This window comes from Motacilla alba, chromosome 5 (assembly GCF_015832195.1).
Source record: "Motacilla alba alba isolate MOTALB_02 chromosome 5, Motacilla_alba_V1.0_pri, whole genome shotgun sequence".
Taxonomy (NCBI): Eukaryota; Metazoa; Chordata; class Aves; order Passeriformes; family Motacillidae; genus Motacilla; species Motacilla alba.
In genome coordinates, this window is record NC_052020.1 from 54,928,716 (window position 1) to 54,954,570 (window position 25,855).

General features: G+C 40.9%; 1 protein-coding gene across 1 annotated transcript in view; it reads right to left on the bottom strand.

Annotated features, from left to right (window-relative positions):
- The window catches only part of BRF1 (BRF1 RNA polymerase III transcription initiation factor subunit), a 172,628-nt gene that overhangs the window by 101,022 nt on the left and 45,751 nt on the right, over positions 1-25,855 (bottom strand). The window contains exon 4 of the mRNA XM_038139811.1: positions 2,783-2,814. Coding sequence (XP_037995739.1) covers positions 2,783-2,814 — 32 coding nt within the window. The remainder of the gene's footprint in view (positions 1-2,782; positions 2,815-25,855) is intronic.

The window sequence follows — 25,855 nt, forward strand, 5'->3', positions numbered from 1 at the left end:
CTCTCCTAAACAAGCCAGGCCTGTCGCTTAGATTGGACTAACAAAAAAGCAAACAAAAGGCCTGATTGCAGACCTCTCTAAGGACTATATTTGCAAGTAAAATGCAGGATCTGAAAATATAAGCAAGTACTTTCCCTGTCCTTTCCAACTCAATCAACAAGCAGCACGACTGCTCGGCACAAGGAAGGCGCCCGATTCGCAGCAGTGCTCTGGACATTTTCAGTTCATTTCAGATCCTGCTTTGAAGTCCAGACGTATCAGAGGCATTCTGGATCCAACAACACTTTCAACAGGAGATTTCCAAGATGTAAGATGTATTTTACATGAAGATAAAACACCAAGGAAATTGCCTTACCAATTAAAAAAAAAAAGACAAAAAAAAAAGGACTTTTTGTCTTTTCCCAAGATGGCAGCAATTTTGAAGCTCCAAAAATTATTATGAAAATGCAGCAGTTCCCCAGTGGAACAAGACAAACTCCCACATCTCAGTCATCAGCGTAAGAGGAAAACTGATAAGACTTTTTAAACAGACTGCCATTAACAGTAAAAATTAGTCTCCTCTATTGCTAAGTTTTAGCAGCACTATCCTATCCTAAAAGCACATTACACTGTAGGGGACATATTTTTATTTTTTAAAATATTTTTAAGTCCCAAAGCAATTCAAGAAAGACAGGAAGAGGGGTTGTACAACAAGTACAAACCACAGCCTAGGAGGGCATTCTTAGGATTTCCTCTACCATTTTTTTTTCTAAAGAGCAGCAAGAGAGAAAGAATATAAGACATTTCATGAAATAAATACTGAGTTACAGGTAACAGCAGATTCAGGACATGGTTAAATGGTGGACATGGTGGATGGACTTGGGGATCTTGGAGGTCTTTTCCACCCTTAATGATTCTTTGATTATTTCACCCTCAAATGCACTGAAACCTATTTCAGGGTGCTCAGTAATTCCTCCATGAAGACAATCTGTAAGGATGTTTCATGTGGTGACTCTTACAAAATTCCTGCAGCCAGATGACAAAGAGCCCTGCAGGACCCTCACCTCCCACTGCAACTGAGCTGCATCAGGAACATTCTGAAGAAAAATCTCAACATTCACTATTAGCTTCTAAGCCAGAGTTGGTACAGGTCAGCAGTAGCTCATTTTTTAGACTTCAGATGTGATTTTTTTTGTGATATAAAATCAACACCTTTCTCATCTCACCAAGAAAAACAGTTACTTGGACCACGATGACAAATTTTGTACAGATGAGTATGAACAAATTAAATACTTTGGAAAGTATTTAATTTGCTGCCACCACCACTACTACTGCTCTCAACTCTTTTTCCTTAAGAACATTTATATGCCAACTTCAGGATAGGAGAGCAGTCCTTGGAAAAAAGAGGCACTTCAAAGTAAAATAGTATTATCTGATGAACTATTTTTAACAAATTAAATCTTTTTTAGGTTTTGTGGGCAAAGACTTATGTAAAGCAGAACGTACTGAAGTTTACTGCCTGGACCACAAATGTTTAGTTACCAAGGTGGCTTGGGTGGTTTTTTTTGGGTTTTTTGGTTTTTTTTTTTTTTTTTTTTGGCTCAGTTTGTAGTTGTGGTTTTCTGTGTGGTTTGTGCTTTTGTTTGTGGGGGTTTGTTTGTTTGATTTTTTTTAACAGACTTGGGGAGGAGGAAAAAACCATCAAGCTAGAACCTGAAAAACTCCTTTATGTATTCTTAAACAGGACTTTCTGGATAGGTAGAGTTAACAATAACATTCAACATTCCTGTTTGCTCAGATTCACCTTAAAGAAGCCATACAGTAGAGCTCATCAGAAGACAGTTAAATGCAAATCAAGATACTGAACTCTTGGATTTTTCTCTTTCAGGGCTTGATTCCTCAGTTACCCCTCTTTAACCTTTTGCTTCCCGTAAGTCCCATCTCAGAATCTTTTCTGGCTGGAATGCACAGAGGGGAAAAGACAAATCAATCTTTCTTGTCTGTTTCTGCTGGCAATGCATCTTTTTCTTTTTACAGATACAATACCTCTTCTTCTAGTTCACACTGTGACTGTTCTTCATATTACTGTGATCATTCTATTTCAAAACCATCACCATGAAAAATTACCTGTGTTTAGAAGGAAACAAACCTTCCATTCTACACATGTACTGTTTGGTCACGAGCAATCAAAATAATTCAATCAGAATTTAGAAAAGAGAAGAAAGTTACTAAATTTCAGAATTAAAGATGCGTTTGATTATTGCAATTCCAGCAGATTGCTTCAAGCAATAAATAGTCTTCAGAGGGATGCCATTTACCAAGACAGCTGGGAGGACAAAAATAGATGCAAGTAACCTACTCGCATTGTATGTAAAACAGTTGTAACAGAGAGAATGAGGGTAAGACAACATATGTCAGCAGAGCTTTCTATTTGCACAGACAGAGCAAGTTCATATTTCTCTCAAAATACATTTTATAAAACACAGTTCTGAAGTGCACGAATGCATTTATGCAGCATTACCTACCAAAAAGGTTATTTCTGTCGTCAACAACTGTTGTTTTAAAAATATGCAGCATGTGACCCTGTGCCACTGCAGTGACTCTGAGTCCTGATTAAAGGATCATACTAACTCCTTCTACATTGTTTGCAGCATTAAAAGCAGAAAAATTTTCTGACATTTAATTTTACTGAAAAATTACTCAGATTTCCAAACCCAGTGATTTTCCACTCAAAATTTTTAAAGAAAAACTGAAGCATCTTTACCAATTAAAAAAAAAGTCAAATTAAAAGAGGGTACAATACCTGAAGAAGGTCGCTGAGGTCAAGTAACATGTCTGTGAAAGAAGTCAAGGAACATACATGCTTCTTGAATGTGACAGTATTTCTTAATTTCATTTCACTAGCAAGCCAAGGAAAGGGAAGAAATAAACCCAGGTTAACTGTTAAAGAAACCAAATATGGGTTAGGTCAATTCACCACTTATGCTAACAGACAATATCCAGTGAATTGTTCAGCTGCCTAAAACACCCTGCCAGCACCTGCTGAATTTACTGCTCAAGCTGACCCAGTGAAGTGATGGTCTCAAAGAGCAAGCCAACAACTTGTGTGACCTGCAACACTCACCATATCCTGCAGCCTAAGACCCAGTGGTAAGGGGGTCCTCTGCTCTGCTGAGACCCCACCCCAGTCTGAGATCCCAGCACAGGAAGGACACTGAACTGCTGGACAGAGTTCAGGGGAGGCCACAAGGATGATCAGAGGGCTGGAGCAGCTCTACTGTGAGGAAAGGCTGAGATAATTTGGATTATTCAACCTGGAAAAGAGAAGGCTTTGGGATGACCTAATTGCTGCCTTCTGGTACCTGAAGGGAGCCTGAAGAAAGATGGAGAAGAGCTTGTGGTGACAGGACAAGGGGGAATGGCTTCAAACTGAGAGCAGGGTTAGCTTGGATATTGGGAAGGACTGTTAGTGTGAGGGTGCTGAGGCCCTGGCACAGGTTACCCAGAGAAGCTGTGGATGCTCCATCCCTAGATGTGTTCAAGGCCAGGTTGGATGGGGCTTGGAGCAACCGGGACTAGTGGAAGGTGTTCCTGCATGAGGCAGGGGGTGGAACTGGATGACCTTTAACTCAAACTCAAACCATTCTATTATTCTACGGTAACTAAAAACAGTAATAGCACCAAGATAGAACACCCTTATTACACTTTAGAATATAAAGCATCATCAGTCTCCTATGCCAGCTTAGGAGCCCAGAAACACAGATGGAAGAGCAAACTAAGAAAACTGAAGTAAGTTTCTTTTGCTCTCTTCTACAAGGACACATCAAAGAGCTGGGAAGGGAAAGCTGCTTTGGCTGCTCCCTTCTCCAGCCAAGCAAATCAGCTGTTATCTTTCAGTTTTCACTCCCTTCATGATATCCTGTGCTGCTGCAAATATTAGGTCACCATCTACTCATTATTGGCACACTTGGAAAACATAATAGTTAAAAACAAACCAAAGCACTACAAGTTTCCATTAGATTTAACTGAAAGCAAGCACACTTCTGGGTGCATTGTCTAAACAGTATCCAAAACAGAGAAGGAAAAAATAAAAGAAAGCACCATGAGACCCAAGGTGCAAAGGTAGCCCTCTTCCTGCTGTTAATGAGCACACGCTGGATATCCTATCAGCTACTCAGGTGTGGCTCACATGTTGTAAAAGGGTTTTATTATTCAAAGGAGTGTCAAGGTAAAGTGTGAGAGAAGGGGAGAGAGTGAGCATGCAAAGGAAACACGTGTGCGGGGCTGCGTGTGAGGTTTTGCATGCAGCAATGTGCTAAGAAATCCAGCATTAAATAAAATGCAGGGACACCAGTGTAGTTTGGTGCATGCTGTGGTAACATAAGTATTAGTGAATGTTCTTCAAGTAAGCCAGAGTAATACAGTGCACATTTCTCCTAAACATTATCAGCTGTGGAAGGAGAGTAATTCAGATAATGTAATCAGTTTATACATAAACATTTTCCTTGCTAAGAACTTTTATCCTTGAGCATTTCTACCCTTAGTTTGCACTCAAAATTGTATGAATGTACTCCAAATTTGTTACAAAATGTAATACATTATGTTAATATTATTTGGTGGAAATTAATTTCCACATTAAAAACCACAGCATAGCTGGATAGTTAATTAGCTGAAAAATCAGTATGGCTCTGAAAAAAAAAATCAGAAATCCATTATAGGTAGTATTATGCAAGACATTACAGTAATCTTAAATTTTAACACAGTAAGGAAACTGCTAACAAAAACCATCTGTAAAATACACAGCTTAGAAATCTACACAGAGCAATACTGAACTCAGCACAAATTTTTTGTAAAAGTGAAAACAGAGAAAATGGAAAGACGTTAGCAATGCAATTGCCAAGGAACCATAATAATTGTCAGCTCATCAAACAGATCTAGGAAGAAATCACTATGCCAATTTTGTGCTCAAGAAATATTCTAAGTCTGAAAATGTTCCCAGCTCATTATTGACTTGAAGTGCCTGATTATTCTATGCCCACCCTGAGACACTGGCCCCAATGAGACAAAGCAGAATTATCACTCTTATCTGATAGATCTCACCACAACTTAGGAGGAAAAGAACCCTGAAACACCAAAAGAAATGCATCTCATAGGTTACTGAGGCACTGAAGTGAATAACTGAGTGGTCCTGGAGCCTGGCTGCTGTCACTGGAGACAGAAGAGGAGCTGGAAGGAGCATCAGTGCCAAATGCTAATTCAGATTTTAGGTGAGCCAGAGAGCTGCTTTTCTAACCCAGGCATTTCAGTTACAGTCATGAAATCTGCATACCCAGAGTATTCTTCAACCTCCTCAAACTGTTGAACACACTTTGATGGAAAATCTAAACTCACTAACACGTGACAAACGCTTAGGCTTTATTACTGCAACGAAAACAAACCCACCTTTTATGCATTTATAATGACACAAGATCAGAGCTAAGGATTGGGAAATTCACAAGCAGGGTTCAGGCAATTCTGAATCAATTTAGAGCTACACTACAGATGCTTTAACATACAGTTCCCTTGCTCCTTAGAGAAGTTAGTTCAAATGGCCACCGAAATTGTAAGCAAAAAGGTCACAATAAAAATGTGGTGCTTCTGGATTTCATTTAAGGTAGCCTCCAGCAATCTCTCCCCGTGATTAGATGTGCAGCTACTACAGCAAAGCAAAAAGGGAAACTTGAGTCATGCAGTAGCACTGGGTTGGCCTTTACTATGAACATTGTGGGCACGATTATCAGCAGGAAGTGGTTGTAAAAACAGGCTGTTGTTTTCAAACTCCTTTTCAGAGCTGGAACAGTCCAGGAGAACATACAACAACAGCTGAAAACAGCAGATAATACTCAATATGTATTCAAAAATTATACAATCATAAGACAAATGTTTTCTTTGAGGCTGGAAGAAAACAATGATCATTTTACATATGGAGACTGCTACCCACATGGAAAAGCTCCTGAAGGGATGGAAAGCTACTGGTACTGTGGATATACCCATGCAAATAACAGGGTACAAGGGGACTTAGCTTACAAATGTGCCCAAGTTAAAAAAATAAATGGAAAAGAAAAAGCATTATCAGTTTAAACTGCTTTTCCTTTGCTATTAATTGTTTAAGCAAGTTTCACCAAGGTATGCAACTGTCTGTCCATCACTAGAAATGTCTAAATGTTTAAATCAAGTCTAAAGGCATTATTTTAAAAAAATTAAATTCAAGGGAATCCTTTGGCCAACATGATGCAAAAGGTCAGACTGAGCAGCCAAAATGTTCCTTTTCTGCCTTTATAATGTGGATAATATGAGAACTCCATGATTCACAGCAATAATGATCTCATTCTCAGCACCAGAGGAAACAAAAGTTCATGAAGAAATGAATAGTACCGGAAACCTAAAACCCGAAATACCAAAACAAGCATGCATTTGTACTTCAGAGAGACCTACATTTTACATATTCCAGCAATCTTGAAGTACTTGCGCAGCAAAATCCCCCTGATTTTCAATAATAACATCTAGCAGGAGGCAAATCTGCCATTTGCAGGAATAAATTGTGTAAGACGCTTTTAAAATAACAAGCATCATTCACAATACAGTTGTTACCCCTCCTAAAGAAATCTTAAAAAAATTAAAATCTTTAGTGTCTGACAATCTATAATAATCAGGAAATCCTCAGATTATTTCATGCTACTGTTTCAAAGTTCTTCCACTGGGTAGCATGTTGGATCTGGGAGACACAGATAGAATCAGGGAGAAGACAAAGGATCTAGCTTTTATTTCAGTTATTTAGTTAGTTTTTGTAAGTTACCCTTGGACCAGTTTTTACTTATTTTTACAAGCTTACTACAAAAGCAGCCATACCATGGAAGGAGGACTGGTGTCAAGGAACTGTGACTCAGGAGAGCCACTCAGGAGAAATGTGACATCCATAAAAGTTCTGCTGACTGTAATGAAGTGTCACCTTTATTCAGCTTAAGCTAAAATGCTTTCTGTTTCTCACAAAAACTAAAACCAGATCCATTAAACATACAAAATATTTAAACGTAATCTCACTTTCTGTACTCAACAGCAGCAATTCAACTGGTTGCAAATAAAAAAGCAAAGCCTAATAGGAAATATGTCTGAAAAGCAAAATAAAAAAAATCTGAATATTACAACAAAATTTTCTCTAGTTCTTAACAAAAATAAATATTTGCAATTTCAGTCTCAGTGTTCTGGATAAACTACATAACAAACAGGAACTTCCCAGAAACACTTTCTTTAACAAACACATGGAGAAAAGACAAAAGAGAGGCTGAACATAGAAGTGGGGTGATACCAGAGTGAAAAACTAGTGACAGCATTTGTCTGGCCCAGAACCCATTTTCCAGCCTTTCAGATCCACACCCAATTCACAACCTCCCCCATCCATAATTTCATACGCCATATGATTTCTGATTATGACTTATCATGATTATACCTCTGCTGCTTTACAAACTTTCACCATTTTAATTAGCTATTAATTGAGACTGACTGACAGTGCTAATTGTTTAAAGTAAACATTTCTCTTTCCAATGACACCCAACTAAAACAATTAGAAAATAATGCCCAAACTCAATTCTTTTGTAGAAAACTCATTTCTGACAACTCTAATGAAAGTTTTGCCTCAAGGCTGAATTCCCACAGAGCCAGCTTCCAAAATTTCTTCAGTCTCCAATTCTGCCTGTGCAAAGAAGTCCACACAGCACAGGCTGCACTCGAGTACACAAATAAAAACAGCACTTAACAAATGAAACTGCTAAGCACAAATGCTGTTTTTATGAAAAGCAATCTTTATTTATGTGTAGATTAATGCATGATAAAAAAAGAACGGCATTTTGGTCTGAGGGCTTTTTTTTCCTCTTTGCACACAGCTGTATGACTGTGCTTCAAAAAAGTGTATTGCTCTAAATTCTGCCTTCTAAAATCCCCAATTTGAAAACAAAAAGCAATGCCCCACTCCTTCCCCACGTCTATCAGGATGCTTCTGCAGCAGCTCTCTTTCAGCACGTGCAGCCTCACTGCCTCCACAGCCAAGGCAAAGTCAGCAGCAGTAACTCAGCATCGTGCCAGCACCAGGCAGATCAAAGGCATCTGGGGCTGCACTCAGCCTGCCTGAGCCCGTGGCATTAACTGGAAGGGTTACAAGGGGGGCTTTTTGGCTCACCTAAGACCTGAACAGCCTTTGACTCCAGTTCTCCCCACCTGCCTCTCCAGCAGCTGCAGACAGGAGGGATCCAAGCCCTGTGAGCTACATCAGCTTCAGACTCCAGCACACGCACAGTTCACTCTTTCCTAAATTAATGCTGCAGCTTTTTTTTCTCAATAATTGTCTTCAGAGTCATTGCCATTTAGAGGAACATTTTCCAAAGCACCCAGGCTGGCTGAATATGCAGGGAGCATTCAGCACTTCTGGAAATGCTGCCCTTGGAGAACGTGGTCTTCAAAGAACAGGGGCTAAGCTGTGCTCCCAGTGTTACTGACTTCAGCTAAAAAACCTGCTTTGTGGGGTAGTGCCAAGTATTTACACAGTCACATGTAAATTTTTAATAGTCACATATAAATTTATAGCACAGTGCAACACAACAGGAAAAAAAATTAAAAAATATATTTCTTGACTCAGAATGCTTGTACAGTCAACTTGCAATTATACAGGGTATCAAAGGGATAAAATATGCAAAGAATATCCATACTAAGCCCTTGAAAGATAATCTAGTTAGTATATTTGCTTAGGGGAAAGAAAATTTAGGCATAGAATGAAAATGTAAATATTAATTTAAAAGTTCTGAGAGACATGAGGTTAATCTTCAACTTGAATGATGTGGCCATGTATAAATAACAGTTGGCTATATTCAAACAACAAAAAGTCACCAAACAAGAAAGAGAGACCCCATCCCCTGAACAGTAAATTGAACAAGCACTGGCAAGGGAAAACAAGAGAGGTTGCTAGGAGAAGCAAGGTTTAAGGAAGAACTTGAAAGAGCAGGGCTGGCAGATGAGAATGGGAGAGAGGCAGCAGGAAAGGAGCAAAGCTCAAGCTGCAAGGGGAAAAATAAACCAGAATAAATTGTAAAATTACTGCAGAAAACACAAGCAGGTATGAAAGTGCACAGTCCAAAAAATCTGCACAGAGTGACAATTTGATAATAAAGCAGGCTTTTACAAAGGAGCAGGGAAGGAGGACATTGACAGTAAAGATTTAAGTAAATGTAAAGGAGCTCAGTTCTCTCTCTTTTCTGTGTGTACAAAGTCCATAAAGGTTATGACTCTTGTACCAACAGAAAAAGAAAAGTTCCAAAGAAGTCAGAGGTGCAGAGTTAGAAGAACTATTCTGAGATGGCTCTCAAGTATTCAGCACAGCAGCAGTGCACACATTTGGAAATGTGAAGCAGCTGGCTGAGAGAACCAGCAGAGGAAAATCACTGCCTGCTCAGAGGTGGCAGAGGAAAACCAGCACTCATCAGCTTTTTCAGAAAACTCCAAATGCAAGAGTTTGGAAATATGTGAAAATATGAAAAAAAAATCTGCCATAACTACCTGGATTGCAGCTCATTACCACCCCCTCCCCATGGCTGCTATTTGTGCAGCAACCTGGCAAACCAGCCACAGAACTGTCTGAAATGAACAGGCTTGTCTTTTTGCCTGTTTTCAGCTGGATTAACTCCCCAGTTCACATGTAACTGCATCAACACCTGGGCTGATAGAAGGCAGGGGATGGACTGGGGGAGGACTGAGAAAGCAAGGCCAAAGCAAGATAACTTCTTTCTGAGGCTGCGCCAGCTCACAGTGGCTTAACACATTCTCCAAAACTAGAGCCTCAGACAATCTCTCCGTCACCCATCCCGCCTTCTCAAATTTCTCTTTAAAGTTTGCACAGTTTTCCCCAGCTTGCTCCAAAACACAAAGACCTACCTTATCTGAAAGAGAAGCCTAAAAAAAAAAAAAAAAAACAAGTAAGGAGAAAAAACAAGTAAGCAGTTACTGCAGAGTAACTGCTTTATAGCAACCCAAAATGTTATAAAACTGATAAAACCTCCCTTGTTTTAAGAACAAACACAGTTCCTGTGTCAGAGTTGTCACAGTACCACTCTGGTTTTATCCCCAGTAAGCACTCACCTATATTTCTTAAAAAGCAGCATTACAGTGCTCAATTAAATCAGGGTAAAACCAAATTCTGTGGACACAGAATGTTCACATTTCCCACGCCAGAAGCCAAGTGTTACATCTTAGCTTTCATACCCCTACTGAGGCAAATGCCCTGGTATTAAGTGCTCCTGGGTGAATTATCTCAGCAGACCTTTGCTGGGATGGGAGCATGGCAGCTGTTGTCCCTGCACTGGGACACACACACAAACTCAGATGCTGCTTTTCTGCCAGGATCAGTTGACGTGATTTATACAGGCATAGGCATGATCTAATATCATACACATAAAACACTGCCACTCATTTAGGAAAAAAAAATTCTGACACTAGAGCCTTTGTTTTAAGAGAAAATACAGCTTCAAAAGGAATTAATTGCATCCTTGCCCTTCCAAGGCTGCTGGCTCTTTAATGGCCTTTGGTGGGAAGTACAACAATGGGATGTGTTAAATTTCCCACTCTCAAAGGCTTTAGAGAACCATCTCTGCATATATCACATAACACAATGACAAACCCTTCTCTATCAGATGCCCACAGGAACACACCTGCAGAAACCTTTCATTACCTGAACTGCACCAAAGGGAGCCCTTGTGTTCTGGAAGTGGGCACTACAGGAACATCTTCCCCCCCAGTGGTGTGTTCCTGCTGATCAGGAAACCTCAGCTGGGCAGGTGGAAGAGCTCTCAGCATCTCAGCCTCCCCCACACCCACAGCACTCACTGGGAAAATGTCAGGTCATGGCTCCACTCATGGCTGGCACTCTCTTGGGGCAATGGTTGGAGCAATGCTTCCTCAGATTCCTCCAAACTGTTAATTACTATTCTTGCAGGAATCAAAGTTTGATTAGAGGCACTACAGTAACTCACAGCAACTTCCCCAATCCCCTGTGTTTCTTACAGAACTTGAACTCAGTGTGGAGCTGGAAACTGGGCTCTCAGGACAAGCTCACCTGAGCCTGGAAGTCAGGACAACACCCCACTTTTACAGTGGCTGAACTCCTCAAAGCAGCCTGCTTTAGGTATTATCAATAAAATGAATATAAATCCATGAAGCTGAACTAATGCACTGCATTGGTGGGTTGAAAATTCCTCAGCCCATGCTTTCAACTTAAGAAATGCCTACACTAAACCTAAAAAAAGATTCCTGCGTGCTCACTGTAGCAGAAAACCACGCAAGTCATACCAGCACTGAGGTATGCTCAATTTGGTTTGTATTACAGAGCTGCCTTATGGTTCAGAAATAGCAGCATATCCCAAACGAGTTACTGATAAAGCATTTCACCAAATTATATAATAATGCATCTTGTCCTTTAGAGTACCACTGGAAGAGTGCTCAAGGGAGGTGTATTGGGCAATAGGAGAGGAGAAAACTCAAATTACCTCCTTGGACAGCTCCCCAGGTATCTTGGGATACGATAACAGACAGAAGCACTGAGTTAGGACGTCTGAAATTACCAACCTATGGACAAGATGCAATATACAAATACATCTTCACTTCTACTTCCCAGCAATGCACAAGTGAGAGATTGCCTTTAGCTGTCACTGGCAGGGTAAGAAGACACTTCCACTGATACTTTCTGTTCAGCCCAACAGAGCAGAGCTCAGTAAGAACTATAAAAAATCCCAGAAGAACTGCAACAGCTTTTCTAACTTTCAAACTACCAAATACCAATTTAAAATACCTTTCAGGGCTAGGGAAAAGTGATGCATCATACTTTGAAATGAATACAATTCTCAACATGACACATTCTCTTCAAGGACCTAATATACAGGATTTTAAAGTTAAAACAAATTTATATCTCAAAAGCTTGTCTCTAGAACAAGATTAAATTTGGTCCTTGAACAAGCATAATAGAGCAGGTGGAGGGAGGAGTTTGCATATCTGAGATTTTAAAGGCAGCTAACTTTTCAGAGAGTAAAATTACAAGAATAAATCTTTGAGGTGATCTATTAAGCAGGGAAAATACAGTCACAGGCATTTGATACACTTTGTATTTTATCTACATAAAAGGATGGGAAACAAATGCTTCCCTTTGGGAATCTATCTTTCCCAAGAAATTGAAAGGCATAAAACCCAGAGGGACTCTTGACTGTGCCTCAGGACTCTGGATTTCTGTTTCCATTTTTGCCACTGCCCGACAAAACACATTCCATCCTTTATAATGTTTTTGTAAGGAAGATAACAGTTTCCCCTTCCTTGGTAAAATGCTCTGAAATATCCTGATTATCTTACTACTATAATGCACATTTTGACTCTGGGGTTCCCAAGTCTCCCCAAAAGGTCACAGAAATAAGCTTTTCAATGTATTTCAGCTATAATACCCCAGCAGGCGACTAACTTTATGGGCAACAATTCTTTTTCAGACCAGCTCTCTGCCTTTGAAAGACCCAAGCTACAGCCTCTCTATGCAAATCAACAAAGAAATCTGTCCCCCTGTGCAAAACATGCAAAAGGGTTTAAAAGCTAAGAGATATCCTGAACTTCTTACAATAAAGAGATGCAAGAGATATCACAGACTCAGTCCTTCCTTTCAAGTATGACAGTCCTAATTTTCATGCTTCTATTATCCAACACACATAGCTAAGCACCTCCTACAATAACTTTAAAATCCTTTATTCAGTTTAATATTTAATTTGATTTTGCACCGTTTTGCTCTAAAATCGCTTTGTAAGCACACATATCAATTTTCAGTGTTTAAAAAAAAAGATAAAGTGAGTGTCAACTCCTTTTTTATTGGTTACACATCTTTATGAAGGGATCATTAAGGATAAGGAAAACTCTATTGGGGCAAGGTGTGTGGGGAGAACAGTAGGAAGGGGACAGAATATCCACACTGATATCCTACTGAAAACTTGGGTATTCATTAAGAAATCTGGTACAATTCACTTGTCAAAGATATTGGAATTCTGTTGGCATTACTGTCAATATTTCCCTCACTTAGGTAGGGACTCTCAAAGCATCTTAAGACAAAGTTGCACAGCATCAGTTAGTGAACATACTGAAGTTAATTTACTTGCAAATGGTATTTCCCATATTCTTAAAAGTTAACAACTTTCATTAAATAGCTTTAATCAAGCTGGAAAATAAGGTGTTTTCCTGAAGTGTCATTTTAAACTTTTATCCTTTTATTATCTTCTTTTGAACGCTGCAGCAATGGCAAGCACTTATCTCAGGTCTCTCTTACAGCACAGAGACTGCTCTGTCATTATCAGTTTTTAAGAAGCTGTAAACTTATCTCAGCGGCTGGAATTCTCCATGAGAGAAAGCAAAAAAAAAAAAAAAAAAAAAGTCAGTAATGATGTACATATCATCTGCCTCTGGGAAAATAAAAACTGCCAGTGATATGCTGGGAAAGATCTCCTTAGACGCCTTTCACGGCGTCTTGCAGCAGTTTTATTGTAACCCAGCAGTGTGATTTCAAATAACATTATCCAGCACGCTGATGGCAAGCTCCTAAAATACAGCTCTGCTCTGAACAACTGAGAATGCTATTGTGGGTCTCATGTTTACAGCTGCTCACTGATTGTGTCATATTTGCAAAGCTTTCAAAAGAAAAAAAATTAACTTTTTTCTCACCAGTGAGATTTATAAAGTCAGCCTAGAATTTAGCTAACAAGCTCAGAATTTGCTCCTCTTGGAAATTTTAGCTAAAAATTCCAATGTATTTAGCCAATATACTTGGAAAAGTATAGTCCAGCATCTTAGAAAAATTAAATTCAAAGCAATATGTACAACAGAGCTCCTACATTATGGGAGGCAGCAGTAAGAGGTGTAGATGCACACAGGACACAAAAATATCTACATCTTGATGAACAAGTTATTTTGCTTCCCTTCTATCCCTCGGTTTCTCCAATCAGAAGAAGAGAATACTGACCTTCTCCATAAAACTATAAATTCTATAAACTATAAATTCTACACCTCCACCAACAGGACCCTCAGCTGGGAGGAGGCAAACTGGAATTAGAGTCCCACTGCCACAGCTGTTTATGCATTAGTCAAGAGAATAATATATAATTAATACATTTGTAAAAAAAGAAACACACAGGAGTAACTTTAGAGAAAGAAGCTTAACTTAGGTATACCCACCCCCTCTCTAAGTTTGGCCATTCACCTACAAAAGATTCCATTTGTTTGCCTTTCTCCCAGCCTCACAATTCCCGTGTTTCAGATTGCACAGCAGCAGCAGCTTCAAAAGGAGAATGGGCAGTGTTTGGCCCTGACTCCCCTTACAGATGTGAATCTGGGGTTTGTACAAGCCAGGAACAGGTTTTAGTCACCACTACTTAAAAAAAAAAAACAAAACCCTGAAATTAAATAATGAGCAGCTGCTGTGTTGTCCATCAGAAGACAGACAGCTCTACTCTGAGCAAAGTCAAATTCCCCATGCAGAGCACCAGCCAAAAGACCTGCTCTGTGCAGAGACACAGCTCAGCTGCACCCCTGTGCAAAGTGCCACCCACCCATCAGGTCTACATGGCCCCAAGCCACACCAGCTCAGGGACACTGGCACTGCAATGGAAGCTGCTCACTGTGACTTCAGCAAAGCTGGACACGTGGTCTGCCATGGTGCTCCCAAAGCCAAGTTGTTGAGACATCACGGCCTGGCTTGCTGGCCCAGGCAAGCATTAAACTGGCTGCACTGCCAGGTTTGAAGGGCTGTGGTTAATAGCACAAAGCGAGATTAGCAGAGAGCTGCCGCAGGCATCCCTTGGGGACAATGGTGTCTCCACCAGCAGTGACACAGGGAGGCAGAGGCACCCAGGCAGGTATGCAGATGGCACCGAGCTGAGAGCAGTCCTGCAGCAGAGGGTGGGGCTGCACTCAGAGGGACCTCAGGAGGCTGGAGAACTGGGCTGACGGGAGCTGCATCTGTCTTCCAACTTCCTAAAAAGCCTCACATGCAAAGACAGAGTAACCCTTTGCTACAGCACTGGCTGGGGCTGAGCAGGGAAAGAAGAGCTGGCACAAAGGAGCTGCATGTCCCACAGAAAAGCTGAGCAGCAGCCAGCACTGGGCTCTTGCATGGAGAAAGGCCAAACAGGTACTGAGTTGTGTTAGCAGAAGTGCAGCCAGCAGTCCAGGGAAGTGGATATTCCCCTCTATTGACTACCTGTGAGGCTGCACCTGGAGAGCCTTGGTCAGATCTGGGTTCTCCAGTACAACATCAGAGTGACACTGGCATGGTTGAGGGCTGGAACATGTGATTGACAAGGAAAAGCTGAGAGCCTGGCTTGTCAGCCTGGCTTTAGGGGACACCTAACACTGTCTGCCTAATGAGAGGCTACAGAGGAGTCAAATTCTTCTCAGAAGCAAACTGTAGCAAGAAAAAATCTGTTTACATATTTGGGAAAAAAACCCTTTGGGATGATGGTAGTAAAGCCCAGAGAGAACATGACATTTCCATTGCTAAAGACAATCAACATCCACCCAGAGCAGGGCTTCAGGAATCTACTGAGCATGTAAGCAGGGAATGGAGAAATTACTTCCATAGGCCCCTTCTAATCTACATTATTCTACAATCCTGCATAGGGCACAGGCTTTTCTACGTATTTCACCACTTTCAGATACATTACCCTGTACAAACATTTTCCTGTATCACACCTCTGACTTCTGGAGAAACAGTGGAAAATACACTGTATTGTCTTTCATCCTACCCTAGAGCCTGTCAGTAGGAAGGACTGTTGTAATAAAACACTTTTGCAAGCTACATTTTGAAGCTTCTTTTTTTGATGCTGCCCTCACATTGTAGATATTACCTCTCAGCCACTGCTCTGGGCTCCTGATGGTGTTCCCAAATTCTCCAGCTGAAACAGGAGGAAAAGTGACCAATTCACAGCTCTGCTGGGAGGGCTGCCAACACTATCAGCAGAAATCAAGGACTGGAGCATTCTCTTGTTTCACCATTGAATGACTGTGAGAAACAGCTGAGACACTGAGGCCACCCATTCAAAGTCTGAGGAATGAGAGCAGCAGCACTGAACACTTGAGTTGCTTTCCTCTGCCACAGGGAGAGTTTAGAGTCAAGGTGAATGATAATTAATATTAAACTGGGCATTGACAAAAAATATTTTTCCACTGAAAAAACTATAATCTGAATATGCACTGGAAATAATTATTGGCAATGAACTGGGTCCTCCAGATGTGACAAGAATGCAGTGATCTGGGAGTCCCTCAGAGACAGCAGCACAGATGCAGTCCAGCTGGTGCATCCTCTAGAAGACTGATCCTTTAAGGACCAGAAGTTTTCAAATGGAAAAGAAAATCCAGCTTAGATTCTGCAGAAGTTAAAAGCACTCACATGGGAAAACCAAACTTTGAACCGAGATAAATATAAATTGAATGTTGTCTGATCCCAGGTTCCAAGTGACAGGCAGCAGCTGCAACCTCCCAATGTCTCTTTAAAAGAAGACTTCCTCAGTAATGACTAAAAATTATTTTGCATTTCTGTCCTCATTTCCCTCGAGATCAAGGATGGTCCACTGGTGATTTCAATGGCAAATTTCAAAAGAAATAGTCTCAATTTAGACAGTCCAGCTCTTTTGTCCAAAAGCAAGAAAAGCATCTATAATCTCACAGCCTTCAGAGATGGACAGGCAGATCTGCATTACTCTGAAGCCATGGATTCATTAAGGAAAGAAAAAAAGAATATTTTTAATGAAAGTGAACTAGAACAAGGTGAAATCCTTGCAAAGCAAGGGCACAGTGGTGCTTTCTCAGAAACAAGCAGGTTCAGGTAACCTCTCAAATTTTCTGCAGTCTAATTTGAAACACCAGCTCCTCGTTTGCCCTAGAGTTGTGTCACACATTACAGCCCCTGAAATGACAAAACCAACTTTGTTTTCCCTTGGAAGCTGCAAGGCCACTACAGGCACAATCAAAAGTTTAAAAGACCTATTGCAGAAGGCAAAATACTGTAAAACAGATAAAGTGAGAATTTCTCCTGACAATAAGACAGAGGCAATGTTTGGAGTTCTGGTTTTTATGTAATAAGGACTTTTCCATTTCGGTTAGTACACGTCATGTTGCTGAATGTGCATTTACAATGCACAGTCTTCTCTTCACATTAAAAATATTGTAGCCCAGTAGAAGTTACATGCTATTTTTTGTCCACACTAAAAGGCTTCTTTTTTTCAGTCTGTATATCTCCCCTCTTTCAAAATTCGCTTTCCATTATGATATATGACAACATAAAATATATTGGCCGCTATTCCTCCTTGCATATCAACACAAAAGGAATCTGAAGAGCACTCAGATTTCTACTCCCTGCCTAGTAAGCTAAGACTTTATTTTTAGAAGCCAAGCTGCTCCTTCATTGAAAAAACAGCAATATATCTCCATTTTAAAAAATAGTGATTAGCAAATCTCATAGCACTTTACTAACACATGCAGCCAAAACATCACTGAGACTACTGTGTTTCTCCCAAACTGGAAGGATGTTGAAAACTTAAATGATTCACTTACAGCTGATCTAAAGATGAGAGCTCCACAATTTATGTTTTATTGTCAAATATTTAAAGGATTAAATCTAAATAAAATACACAATACACAAGCTTCAGAGCACACGTTATCTTTAACATCCTATTTCCAATTAGCAAGTCAAAATAAAGAAGACATGGGGAACATCTGGCTTCAAAAGAAAAGCTCTGGAAGAAATCAAGATTTTGGTTCTTTTGGGCCTCATTTAAGGCTGCTATTTTCCCAGACTCTTGAAACTGGATGAGATGGAAAGATTATTCAGTCTCTCAAAGAGGGGAAAATAGCAGACATACCACCATGTGATGGAGTATTACATCATTCATACTTACAACAATACTGAGCCAGTCTGGCAGTTGAACTGAAAAGACATTTTCTTTGCCTTCGAGGAAGGACACGGACTCGCCGTAAAGGCAGATGAACAGGGAAAAGTTAGAAAAGGCTCAGCTCTCCATTGCACTTGGCATGAATTACAAAATGCTAAAAATGTTTCACTGAGAAGCAATTCCAGTGTGAGGTTTGAGTAAGAAAATTGCATCATGCAAACAAAATCCTAGTGACAAACATCTGAAGGAAAAAAGAGAAGGACCTTTACCCATTTTTAAAAGGCTTATACTTTACTAGGATGTAAGAAATCATTATCAAGACCACTTTCAAGATATAAGGCCAGGTCAGGTGTGAGAATGAATCCTGTTTTTACAAAACAAATTTGACAGGTAATATTGTTTCTCTGATATACCTTCACTTTGTTCTTAAGACATCAAAAACTGCCAAGACAGAAAAAGCTGCATAAGACTTAAGAATAGGATGAAAGTGGACACGGTTTGATAAAACCTCAAGCTAAATTTGCAGATAGCAAGCACAGAAGGGCTCATAGGTCTCAACGCACTGGCTTTTGTTCACCCTATTTTGCATTACTGATCTTAATTAATCTAATAAAATGAACTTGTGTTCTGAGGCAGCATTCTTACTGCATTAAAATTCAAATACACAATCTCATATTTTAATGAAAGAAAGCGTTTAATTTTCTAATTGACTTTTAAACTATTAAAATGCATAAAATATTAGTGATGGCTACAACCAGGAATATTGTTCAGTGACCGAATCAAAAACATCAACCATAATTGATCATGTTTGCTATCAGGATCTATTTAAACAAAGCATCAGGTAATGCTTTTTCTTTTTTTTTTCTTTTTTCATTTTTTTTTCCCCTGAAGAGGAGTGTGGCCAAACAGGGAAGGAAGGGGAAGAGTCTCCTCCTCATCCCACATATATCCAGCATATCCTCTGACAAAAGCAGGAATGTGCTGCACAATGACCGGCTGTACCCCACTGTTTTTATTCAGCTGGTGTTAGCAACATATTAGCTCCCATCAGGTCAAAACACCACCCAGTTATAATTCTGGTTTTGCTGACATAAGCCCCAAAATTCAGATGCAGAGATAAACCGTATTAAGCAGAGAGCCAACTTAATTATTTCCTCTTTTAAACAAGCTTTAAGAAGATTGTTAAATATTTATTTTCACAAGCATGCAAGGATCACTGAAGGTCAAAGACATCAGAGGTGTGATCCCTTCCTTATCATCCCTCCTTTGTATTTATTTCCCTGGAAAGTGGCCTCTCTGCCATCACACTTCCCTCCCCTCATCCATCACCCAGAACTCATCCTGACTTTGCTGGTTATCCCCCCTGCCTCTGCCACCACCTTTCAGCTTCACCCCCTCTCAGTGCTGCCCTTTTGATGAGGGCTGTCCCTTTTATTTCTGCCCCAGAATTACTGATGCCTTTGGATCTCTCCTGCTCCTTGCTTCTGGTTCTCTCCTTGTTTCATCTTAACCATGAGAATGTCTCATCCATTCAGACACCCCAAACTGGAAGCTAATTACTAAGAGGACAGACCATGCAATTCATTTCATTAATTATTATTTTTATGCATGCAGTAACAGACCAGTATTGCACACATTAAAAATCTGGCTCAGATGCTTCCGCTGTGAGTATTTATGAGTTACACAAGGCCTGACGTGGTGATGGAGCACAGGGTTGCCAAACACTTCTCCTACCCACACATCACGTAATTCAAGCCCACAGTCACAAAGGCTGCAGTGAACCCACTCCAGAATCCTGTCCCTTTCAAAAGGCAACAGTGATTCTTGTTTGTCCCAGCTCAGGAAGGTATGATGGGCAAGGGCAAAGGACCTCCAGAATGAAAACAATGTAGGTGCAGCAGCTCTGCTGACTGTAAACCCCAAGGTTTTTTTTCAGCTGTCATAGAACATCCTGAGTTCAAAAGGACCCACAAGAATCATCAAAGTCCAACTCCTGGCCCTGCACAGGACGCCTCAAGAATCACACCATATGTCCAAGAGCATTGTCCAAAATGTTTCTTGAGCTCTGTCAGGCTTTGTGCTGTGATCACTTCCCTGGGGAGCTGTTCCAGTGCCCAGTCACTCTCTGGGTGAAGAACCTTTTCCTGATATCCAACCTAAACCTCCCCTGCCACAGCTTCAGGCCATTCCCTTGGGTCCTGTCACCGTCACCACAGAAAAGACATCAGTGTCTGCCCCTCCTCTTCCCCCATGAGGAAGTTATAGGCTGCAATGAGGTCTATCCTCAGTGTCCTCTTTTCCAGGCTCAACAACCCCCAAGACCTCAGCTGCCCCTCGTGTGGCCTCCCCTCACAGCTGCTCGCCATCCTCGTGGCCCTCCTTTGGACACTCTAACAACTTATCTTTTTTACATTGTGGTGCCCAGAACTGCACCCAGGACTGGACGTGAGGCCACTCCAGTGCTGTGCTTTGAGAAAAAACTGCCCAGAGAGAGACTTGAAACACTCTGCTCCGCAAAGCAATAAAGTATTTCAGCAGACGGATTTCAAAAGAGTATTATTTTGACTTCTACTGTTCAAAATTTCCCTTAAATGAGGAAAACAAAGCTATCAACACCAGCCAAAACCTGTAATCTCGACAGGCCATCTTGTGACCCTGTCCCCCTCTCCATCTCTGCAGATGGTTTGTTTAATGCTGCATTATGGAAAAGCTGACAATTTGAGCCACCTGCTGTGTACCAACATCCTGAAAGGAAAAAAGTTGGTCACCCCTCTACACAAAAGCTGGTGAGAATTTCATCAGTGAATTTAATGGGGCATGATCAGGTCTCCCCTTGGCAGGACCAAAGGTCAAGCTCTATTTTATCCAGAGTTAGTAACAAGTGAACAGAAAAGCAAATTTTCAGAGTGTGCAGTTCTTAAACAAAACACTAGCCTGAGCACACACATGTGCGTGCAAAATTGCAGTCCTCCTGCTTCTTTTGGATGATATATTTAGAAATCCTATTAGCTGGAGAGATCAACATTCTTATCTGAATTTCCAGGATGCTGTAACATGCAAAATTAGAGCAGCTCTCTTAAGTGGGTCAATTATCACTACTGCACTTACAGCAGCTTTTCCCCTCCCTCCCTGCAGCATCCGTGATGGGCATTTAGCACAAGGATTTAAACAGTCAGATGTTGAGTTGACACAAACCACAATGTAAAGTTCCCTTCCCCTTTTATATTTTCAGAATCTCAAAGGAACAAAGGAAATCACCCAAGTACAGAATCTCCACATTAAAATTGCAGGCTCCCAGCAGAAAGCTTCGATGATTCCAGAGCAGGGCACCCTGCAGGATAATTCCAGCCAGCAATCACGCTCACTGTTCTCCTGCCACATCTGACTCAGACAAGTAAGGTTTATGGCTTTCCCCTCCAAGGGATGAGAGGAGAACCTGAGGGCCACTAATCATGTCCCCAGCCCTGTCCCCCAGGGTGCAGAGCCACACAACCAGTTGGAAAGGCTTCAGGTTATTATCTCCTCAAGAAGGAATTCTCTTTAAAATTAAAAACACTGCAAAGCACCAGACGCAAGTGGAGCAATTCAAGTACCCAGCACCACTTCAGATGCTACAAAGACATCCAGAGGAAACACAGGCTGTCCTGCAACACAGCTGGAGGCCAGGTAAGATATCTGAGAGACTCCTTCTGCCTCACTGCCCCACTGCTGCCCACCCACGAGCAGCCCTGGCAGTAAGGGGATGCAGCAGGGAAGAGGACAGAGGCACACAGTGGAATATACAATGACAATGAGCATATGGAAAGGAAAATTTTACTTTCCCAGCAATTGGAAACACAAAACACGTGATTCTCCCAGCACCACACTTGCTTTATACATACTGCTTTATAGGGAAAAAAATGTGTGAGGCAGCACTGCAAGTGAAAGATTATATGATTCTCCTTCATCCCACGAAAAAGCAGACTGGATATGCAGGTTTCAGGTCATGAGCCCTATTGTTGAAATTCAACAGATCCAGCCCTGGCTGGAGGAGAGGGTGATGGGGAGAAATTAGGGTGCAGAAATTAAATTTCTATTGCTGTCCCTGGCTGCCCTCTTCCCTACATCTCCAGCATTTTCCCGTGTGGTACTAAATAGGAATGATCACAAAAGCCAAGCATTACCAAACACCTAACTCTTTGGAAATCTATGCAAATGACATGGGGCAACAACAGTCACACCCTATTTAAGGCTGCAATTTTTTCTTCATAGATGAAACTCTTCCAGCTAAAATCCATCTGCTCAAAAACACAGCAATTTTAAGACTTCATTTTGAAATTAAGTGAACAAGGCTTTTGCAATCCTTCAAGTTCAAGCAAATGCTTCATTAGGAAACATTTCTTCACCAAGAATGTTGTCAAACACTGGAACAGGGTTCCTAGAGAGGTGGTCAAAGTCCTCAGGCCGTCAGTGCTTAAGAAGCATTTGGAAAATGCCCTTAACAACATGGTACAACTTTTGGTCAGCCCTAAATTGGTCAAGCAGTTGGACTGGATAATCATTGTAGGCCAGTTCCAACTGAAAATATTCTATTCAACTTACTACGAAGATCTTGGCATCTCTTTCCACACAGTAACATGAAGTAATTTGCCTCAGTAAATATTAAATGTATTTTAACCGTGCAATTTAAAATCCATTTTTATTCTCATATGTCCTTGTCACACTCCACACTTGAACAACACACATTCTTAATGCAACACCAGTTAAGAAAAAAAAAGTAAAAGGTCAGTTACTAAAAAGAAAGTCCTTAACCAGAGAGAAACAGAAACTGCTTTTATTAACCTCCCTAACCACAGCTTTAAAATTTTCTTGATTAAAGCCTAATTTCAAAAGTTAACTTTTTAATCAGGAACACTAGGGCCTGCTGGCTCCAGTAAATTTTAGTAGAGGTCAAAAGATTGCTGGAGATCGAATTTTTCATTTCTAATAAAAAAGGAAGTCTTGCCCTTTTCCTTGCAAAGACAGACCTTGAAGTGTTAGTAGAGAAACAAAGATTGTATCCATCAAAGGTTCTCATGGCGAGGCTGTACAAAGCTTCCCAAGACCACATGAAGCTGACAGAACTGCTAACGCTTGCAGGGAATTAGCTGAACTCTTCTTGCAAACACCAACATGGCAGAACAGCCCAGGAGCTGCTGCCTAACCAAGGATTAGAGACCAGTTCCTCATTCCATCACAGATTTTCTGGGTAACTCTGAATGTGTCACTTAGCCTCAGTTCTGCACCTGGAAATGAAGATAAATACTCGCAACTTCCCTTTCTGTGACATGAAAATAAACACATTAAAGCAGGAGACTTTCAAATAGCTTGGCAATAAAGTACAAGTACTGCAGACAGATAGGAAATAACAAAGTGCTGCCCCATTCAGCTGCCCAGCTTTTTCCCAAACCCTTCTTGCCTGCTGGGATCCGGCAATGCCTCCGTGATCTTCCCTCAAACAAAAGGGAGGTTCACAGGGCAGAGGAAGCCAGGGAGGAAAAGCTCCTTGTGCTTTCCCACCCAGCTCAAGTTTACATCTGAAAGACTTGTAGGCACCAAAGGTTCTCCTGACAGCCTTCTGCTCCCCACACCCAAACTGAAGAGCTTATTCCTCTTATACATTTCTCAGAAATGTTCTTTTGCAAACAACTCGGGAGAGAGGCCTCACTGGGCTGCCTTGGTCTGACCCCAGGAGGATCCCACCTCTGTTCTCTGACAAAAAAGAGCTACCAAAGACCCCCTGAATAATTCAACCTCAGTCTCAGAGGCTGCCCAGCCCAGAGCCCCCCATCACTGAGACTGATCAGCTTTACTGGAGGGAGAAAAACCTGCCCTGAATTTACCTTCAGAGGCACACAGAGGGATATTTACACAAGATAGCTAGTGAGGGAAATTTGCAGGGACTCTTCTCATGTGGAAAAGGTTTTATTTACTAGGCTCTGACAAGACAGGATTTGGTTTACAACTAAAGGTGCATTTCTCAGAGAGCTTCAAAGGAAAAGAATAAATAAATAGTATAAAAAGGTGTATGTGTGTGTGGGATAAAAGACATTTACCATGTAAAATGTTGCTATAAAAGACCCAGGTGGTAGCACTGGAAAATATTACACAAAGGAGCGGACAGTTGTACAGTTTTTCTAACCGTTGTGTACAGTAACAGGATTACAAACAGAATGAAATTAAAACAAACTGATATCCCACCTGGAAAATCCTGGCCAGGCTGTCATTGTTTCTGACTGAGCCTGGGGCAGCCACAGGTTACAGCTGAGCCCCTAAGTCACTCAGACACCCTGCCTGGCTCTTCCCAAATTCTCTCTCTCGGGAACGGCGAGACCAGCTAAAGCGCCCTTTGTTTCCATTCTAACATGTGCAGGGGTGGAAAAGCTGCTCAAAACATTAGAGAGAAACAACTCTGGGCTGTTACCATTCCAAGAAACAAATTAAAAGGCAGAGCCTGAACTGCCTAGAGTGCTGGCAGTGCCAGACAAAGTCAGACGTCACTGGAAAGGTTCAGCATCACTCAGTCCCTGGGAGATGGACAACAGGTTGCACCACACCTGAGGGTTTAAAAACCACTGTCTCATTCAGATGGATTTTTTGTATTATATCTTTTACTTCTTGTATTATATCTTTACTTCTGATAATACAGACACATTGACACATTTTATAAAGAGAATAATAAACTGAAGTTTTTATAGGCAACTCATCAGAAGGATGAAACACCTCCCAGATCCAGCTAATAGTTAGCAAGCTGTTTTCCCTGGAAAACATTAACACTGACAAAAAGGAAGGCAAATGAAAAGCTGTGCCAAAGTGGCTGCACTGGGTGGGGGGGGGGGGGGGGGGGGGGTTGTGTCACATAACCTAATAAAAGCCATAAACTGATGTAAAATCAATTCACATCTCAAATAATACATACAAAACTTTCCAAAGGATTACAAAGAAAAGCTGCTCTTCAGAATAATAAATTTTTATTTTCTCCTTAAGTTGTGGAACTATTTTTTCAGATCAAAAACATTTGAGTTACCAGAATATTTTGCATTTTTGCATTAATTAAATAACGCATAAGAACCAAGGAGAACATAATGTATTCCTATTTCAGGCTGAGATTTATTCAGGCATAATTCAGACTGCACTAGTAGACTTGGCTGAAGTATTCTTTACATTTTCACAGAGGCTGGCTGGCGACATGTACATTATGAAAAAAAGAAGACTAAGCAGATAACCATGTCAGATAAATACATTCCACTCCCTCAAAGTGAACTTGCAGACACAATTAAATTCTCTTTTCTCTCTCCAAATGCTTCCCACTCCTTTGGTTCTGCCACAAGAACACAACATTTCTTGTCACTTCAGTCCCTTACTACATCTCCCTGAATCTCCCCAGGCATGTTTGCTCCTTCTACCACACAACTTTTTAAGAAACGTGAAAAAGTCTTCTACTGCTAACACTATTCTATTCCCAGGTAACATCTCTTGCCTCCACAACTCCCGAGTCACTTGGATAACTCATTTGGGCCACCCAAAATTAGTGAGCTGTCCCTCAGTTCTGAGGATGCTGCTGCCCTCCATTTTTAGAGGAAAGAGAGCACCTCTTTCCTCTAAAATACTTTCATCAATCTTCAGCTTTTAACTTCCTTTTCTAAATTTCTCCCACATTTCCTTGTAAGAATCCTAAAATTAATACAATGACGATGAACACTTTAAGCTCAGGAATGTGGCTGAGCAGTGTATTTCAATGTTGAAGTGTTAAAATCACTGTAATTCTCCTTTGTACAGAATTATTCAGTGTACTGCTCCTCTTTCCAAGCCCTCCTCGGCACCTTCTCCAGAAGAACACAACCAATGGCAAGTTTCTTACCCTGAATATGGAT